Source organism: Natator depressus, chromosome 8, assembly GCF_965152275.1.
Source record: "Natator depressus isolate rNatDep1 chromosome 8, rNatDep2.hap1, whole genome shotgun sequence".
In the NCBI taxonomy this organism is placed as follows: domain Eukaryota; kingdom Metazoa; phylum Chordata; order Testudines; family Cheloniidae; genus Natator; species Natator depressus.
Window position 1 is genome coordinate 52597398 of NC_134241.1, and position 6125 is coordinate 52603522.

General features: G+C 52.0%; 1 protein-coding gene across 1 annotated transcript; it reads left to right on the top strand.

The window, feature by feature from the left end:
- Positions 1 to 4133: 4133 nt before the first annotated feature.
- On the top strand, positions 4134 to 5446 carry IER5 (immediate early response 5). Its single transcript, XM_074962022.1, has one exon. The coding sequence runs from the start codon at positions 4187 to 4189 to the stop codon at positions 4748 to 4750; it is 564 nt and encodes a 187-aa protein (XP_074818123.1). The 5' UTR covers positions 4134 to 4186; the 3' UTR covers positions 4751 to 5446.
- Positions 5447 to 6125: the final 679 nt, after the last annotated feature.

Here is a 6125-nt window from a genome sequence, read left to right on the forward strand (position 1 = left end):
TCATTAAGTGTGATTTGTCACAAATAGCAGGTGAGAGAGTTAGGACAGAATGTGAAAAAAGCAGAGTTCTGTAAAAAAGAAAAGGAGTACTTGTGGCACTTTAGAGTCTCTAAGGTACCACAAGTACTCCTTTTCTTTTTGCAGATACAGACTAACACGGCTGCTACTCTGAAACCTGTCATAATGCAAGATGACAGTCAGCTGACATGTGACACATCCAGTGTTGAGTCGATGGACACTGAAGAATATCCCACATCTTTGATCTCATCTACAATGGCTGATAGCGTCTTCTTTGCCAGCAGTGCAATGAATTCATCACAAATAGTCTTTGGTAGATATGATGTATGGCCTTTTCCATTGACGTGCTGAGCTAAGAAAGGGAACTTAGCGATTAGCTCTAGTACGCCAAGGTAATTGCCATTGTGTTTCGATCCAACAGTCTCATCTGTGTCACGTAATGGCAGACCACGCTCAGCAAGAAAAGCTATGGTTTCAACTATGCGTCTGAGAATGTTCTTCCAATAAGCACAAGCTTCCAAAAACTGGTTTCCATTTGGGTATCAATTCTGCCACTAACTTTCTTTTGGGCATTGTAGCTGCTAACTGACAATGTATGCTGCTCACTCATTGCATGATTGGTAATGTATGCAGTATTCTTGCAATCACTGAAGCCTTCGGAAAACATTCCCCACTTTTTGGTATCAGAAAACAGAAGCAGTAAAAACCATACATTTTCTGCTTAGAAGTCGAATAGATGAGCCATTCTCGCTTGCCAATCTGTTTGTTAGGCTTCACATATTCAAACATTGATTTGGTCAGATAACAATTCTGATTGGTGTACTCTCGCTTTGTCAATGAAAAGTTGGCATTTAGAGTCTGGAGTTTCTGTGGGCCCTTCTCAGTCTAATATGCAATGAGATCTTGAGAAGTCATGTCCCACTTGCCTGGATTGTTGGAGATGGATATTTTTGTATGACTGTCACTGGGAAAGTCTTCAGAGGAGTGGGGTGGGACTGCAGCTAGAGAAGTCACAGGAGGCTGCTCCTTTTCATCAGGCGGAGGCTCAGTGGATTCACTTGGGCTAGTATTCACCAGAACTTCCTCACCACCAGACTTAGTAGGAGGAAAAAACGCTAGGAGAGAAGGAGTACCTTTCAGCACTACATCTTGTTTTTCCCATCTTTCTTTGGCCTCCTTCAATTTCTGCCATCCTCCTTTCTTCAACATGGTGTCTACTGTCCAGTGTAGGCCTACTGTGTGCAAAGTTCAATATTGCTTGGGCCCACAAACACTTACTTAGCCCACAAAGACAAAATCACAACCACCATAAACTGAATTCACTGTTGATGGATTAATTTGTACCAAGTAATGTCTAATGAGACAAAAAATTTCCGATGGCCCCGCTACTGTCACTCAGCTGTTCCTTCAATATGGAATGGAGGGCCTACAGTACGACCTAAAAATCGGAGGGCCTAAGGTTATAGTCTTATTAGCCTCTGGGTTAATCCGTCCCTGTCTGTGGCATGGGCTAGCAATGTGAGTATGTACTCAGAGTGCCGAGCTGTCTGTTACAGCCTGTGCTGCTGCATCTTCACAGCTATTTTTAGCTGCACTAGCTAGATTAAAGCCAGCATAGGGTATGTCTCATCATTGGTGGGTCCTCGATTCGAGGACAATCTCTGCCATGGATTTACAGATGGATGCCTGAGATGACTCAGGAGTCTGATTCTGGAACCACAGATCCACCCGCAATAGGTACAGACATTTCCTGGTGGGTCAGCTGCCTGGTACGAGAAACTTTTTTCTTTCTCCTCTCTCTCTTTTCAGCTTTGAGAACAAGGCACCTTTTCTTGAAGCAGTCCACTGCCTGATGGAGGCTGTGATGCCAGTGAGTTCAGTTTGTGGCTTGCTCCTCCCAGTTTGTGATGTCCACATCAGTTTTCTTGAGATACAACAAAGGTACGCTGAAAGTGTATTTCCTCTGACCACCACAAGATCTCTGACCATACGTGAGCTGAGAGTAGAGGGTTTGTTTTGGGAGGCGAGAATCTGGCAGTTTTGATGATGAAAGGGTCCGTCTCCAAGCCATTACAGAGAATGGTGGCAGTCATCTGATTGTGAAGAAGCCTTAGGACCTTAATAAATTTTGGAGGGCAGCCAAATCTGGACAGCACCCTCCAGAGGGCTTCACAATTGATGGAGTTGATGGCCATTGTCAAATCAATGAAGGTCATGTGCAGGTCCTGATTTTGCTCCTGAGACTTCCTGGATTTGGTGGGCAACGAAGACTATGTTGGTTGTCCTGCAAGATGGTCTGAAACCACACTACAATTCCAGCAATATTTCCTCAGCAAGGGGAAGTGATCAGTTTAAGAGGATACACAGGGCCATCCCTACGCATACGCAGCATACGTGGCTGTGTAGGGCACCCGAAAATTTGGGGCACCCATGGGTCTTAGTGTCCACCCTTCTGCCTCTTCCTGTCCCTGTTCTGACCATTCCTGCAGGCTCCCACAGCTAGCTGCTGCAGCTTGGTGAGTCTTCCTCTAGAGGGGATCTAGTAAGGGCTTGTCTACACTGGCAATTTACAGCGCTGCAACTTTCTCGCTCAGGAGTGTGGAAAAACACCCCACTGAGCACAGCAAGTTTCAGCGCCAGTGTAGACAGTGCACCAGCACTGGGAGCCGCGCTCCCAGCACTGGTAGCTATGCCCTTTGTGGAGGTGGTTTTTTTAGGGCGCTGGGAGATCTCTCTCCCAGCGCCACGCTGTGACCACACAAGGCATGTTAAAGAACCTCTCTTGAAGACACTGCTGAATTTTCTCCCAAGTCACTATATCTTGAAGAGACTTGACCATTAATTTCTTTCGTGCTGATTTTGCATGATTACAATGCCTTGACATGATCTGGAAATTCATGATGGATCTAACAAGGTGGTGGTCTGTTCAACAGTTATCGGTTCCATGTGTGGCCCTTGTGATGTGGACATCCTTTCAATCTCGAGCTCTGACGATAATGTAGTCAAGAAGGTGCCAGTGCCTGGAGTAAGGGTGTCTCCAGGTTGATCTTTTACTTCTCACTTTGTCTAAAGAGGGAGTTCGTGATGACCAGGCCATGTTCTACGCATTTGCTCAGGAGGAGGATGCTGCTGGAATTGGTCTTTCCTACTCCTTCTTTTCCGTTAGTGCCATTCCAGAGATCTGACTCACGCTGAACTCTAGTGTTGAAATTTCCGGGTATGTCTAAGCAAGCTGCAATCACACCTCCAATTGCAGTGTGGACAGACCGATAGATAACCTCCGTTGGAATATGGCAGTCTTCAGCAGCACCAAATTTACACAAATGAGCACAAGGAAATCTGGGACTTCTGTCAAATGGGGTAAGGGCTGGGGGGTGCCCATGCCATCACGGGGGGTGGGGCTGCTTTGGTGAGCATCCAGTTGTGCCTGGCAGGGTGAGAGAGAGCCTCCTTTTCCTTTTTCTCAGCCAAACAGCCTGTCTCTTTTCCCCCTTCCCTTTCACCTTGTGGTTTTGACTCTGGAAGGGGGGAGGGACAGGACTCACTGGAAGATCTGCGAGGCAGAGGTGCAGTATGTTCCATGCCTGAGATGAGTCCTGGGGGCTTGCACGTGCTCAGCCCAAACTGCTCTCCTGATTGCACTGGCCAGCCTGCAGTTTCCCGCTGGCAAACCGCAAACCGCTGGCCCCAGCTTTCCTCGCACCCCCCCAGCAGACAGTGCGGTTGCTGCTGCATGAACATCGACGGGGTGAACGAGAGGAGACTCGAGACCAGCCGCCTGACAAGGTCTCTGGGACAGGATCCGAGGCTGCGGCACTGCAGGGATGGTGGCAGCCTCTCTGCACAGCCAGCGCGCCCCCTCGCCTGACCCGCGCAGGGTCGGCTGTTGCCGGTCATGGGTTCCCCACCTGCTCTATCATTGCCCCTTTAAGAGCCCTCTCCGCGGGGCTAGCGTTCGAACCCTTTCCCTCCCTCCCCATTGGCCAGAGCGGGCGCGCGGAGGACAGTGGAGGGGGGCCAGTCGGCTGTTAGCGCAACCGGCGGGGTGCTCTGATTGGCCGGCGGGCGGAGGCGCTATATAAAGCGGTCCTGGCGCTTGGGCTTGCTTCAGACGGCGGCGCGAGCGGGCAGCGGGCCGGCAGCGCGCGGGCTGGAGGCCGGCGGCGCCATGGAGTTCCGGCTGGAGGCGCATCGCATCGTCAGCATCTCGCTGGGCAAGATCTACAGCGCGCGGGGCCAGCGCGGCGGCCTCAAGCTGCACAAGAACCTGCTGGTGTCGCTGGTGCTGCGCAGCGCCCGCCGGGTCTACCTGGGCGAGCCCGGCGGCGAGTGCCCCCTGCCGCCCCGCCTGGGGCCGCCGCCGCCGCCCCCGGACTGCGAGAGGCTGCGGCGTGGCTGCCGACCGCTGGGCTCGGAGGCGGCGGCGGCGGCGACGCGGGGCCGGACGGAGTGCCCGGCCGAGTCCCCTCGCAAGCGGAGCGCAGCCGAGCGGGGCCAGGCGGCGGGCTCCCCGGGGAAGAAGCCGCGGCGTGAGGCGGAGCCGCCCCCGCCGCAGGAGGACATGGAGACCGGCAACGTGGCCAGCCTCATCAGCATCTTCGGCTCCGGCTTCTCGGGGCTGCTGGGCAAGGAGCGCGGCGCGGCGGAGGCGAGCGAGCCGGGGCAGGTCTGCTGCGAGCAGCCGGTGCTGCGGAGCCTCAACCCCTGGAGCACGGCCATCGTGGCCTTCTGAGCCCCGCCGCGGACTGGCCGCTCTGCGCGGCCGCCCCTGCCCCGCGGCACCCACGGGTGGAGGGCCGGGACTGGCTTCCCTCAAAGCAGGCAGGAAGCTCTGAGCCACGCTGGGGACTTTTGGGCCTTGCCCCGCCGCCCTGGGAATTGACCGGGGCAGCAGCAGCACTTCACTTCTCCCTTCCCCGCACACGGACATGCCGCGATCTCCTCCCCCCCGCCCTTTCCCACCTAGGGCTTTGCCTGTGCGACTCTTTGCCCTCCCATGTGGCGCCTTTCCTGCCGGAAATCCCCTTTCATGTCTCCCCACCCCGAACATCCTGCCCGCAGGGTGAAATCTTCCACAGGCTGTTTCCATCCTAAACATTTGGAGGACTCCCCCAGATAATACTTTAAGCTGGGAAAGAGTAAAGTTGATTGGAAGCTTATATTTTGACAAGCTGGAAGTCGGAACTTTTACATGGTGCTTTAAAATGATTAACACAGTGAGCAAAAAGTTTACAGACTGACAAAGTCATTGTTCCTTTTGGAGTAGGCTTGGTCACTCCTGGTCTTTGTTCTATAAAGGCTTGGGGATGTGCTGGGGCTCTTGTACAGTATTCTCTCCTCCACTGATGTGTTTTGTTTTTGTATAAATGTAACTCTACGTGTGTAACACGTATTAAATATTTTGCAGCTGTTTAAGTGTAGTCCTGTTTCTGTAGCCGCTTGGCCGGAGAGGGAGGGTGAGGGCTGGGTAGATAGCAATGGAATGGGTGTGGTTATGTGGCTGTGGCCTGTATCCACCCTGCACAGCTAGAGGGGTGGTTTTGGTTCCAACTCCTCTGTGAACTGTGTATAAAGGAACCTTCTGTTATGGGAAGATGACGAAAACCCCTCCCAAGAGTTGACTGAGTCATTTGAACTACCTCTTGCTGCAGTCTATTCCCTGTTCACCGCTGTACTTAGGCAAACTGCCCACTGACTTTAGTGAGGTTTGAGGAGGAAGTGCTGAATGGATCTCGAGTTCTTCTTATTTATAACATATGCTTATTGGTCCAGAGACTTTTAGTAATGTACTCGTGAATGGGATGGGGCTGGAGCAGTTTGAGCTCTTATTCAGAAAATAGTCAATGTGCAAAATTGTTACCTTAGCACCTCCTACTTCACTGCATTGAGAACCGTTGCTCTATGCCAAAACAGCGCTTAGACTACTACTCCTCCCAAACTTGAGTTTTTTCACAAATGTTCTATATAGCTGTCAAATTTTACTGTCAGTTCTTAGTGTTCGGTAGGGATATCTGACTTAACCTACTCAAGTCATTGTTTCCTCCTCTCTCTTTCTCTCTCCTCCTCCTTCCCCCCCCCCCCCCCACCCCCGGTTCCTATTCCTCAGA

Excerpts from the sequence above, each read along its gene's own strand:
- IER5 (XM_074962022.1), top strand. The coding sequence starts at position 4,187 with ATGGAGTTCCGGCTGGAGGCGCATCGCATCGTCAGCATCTCGCTGGGC.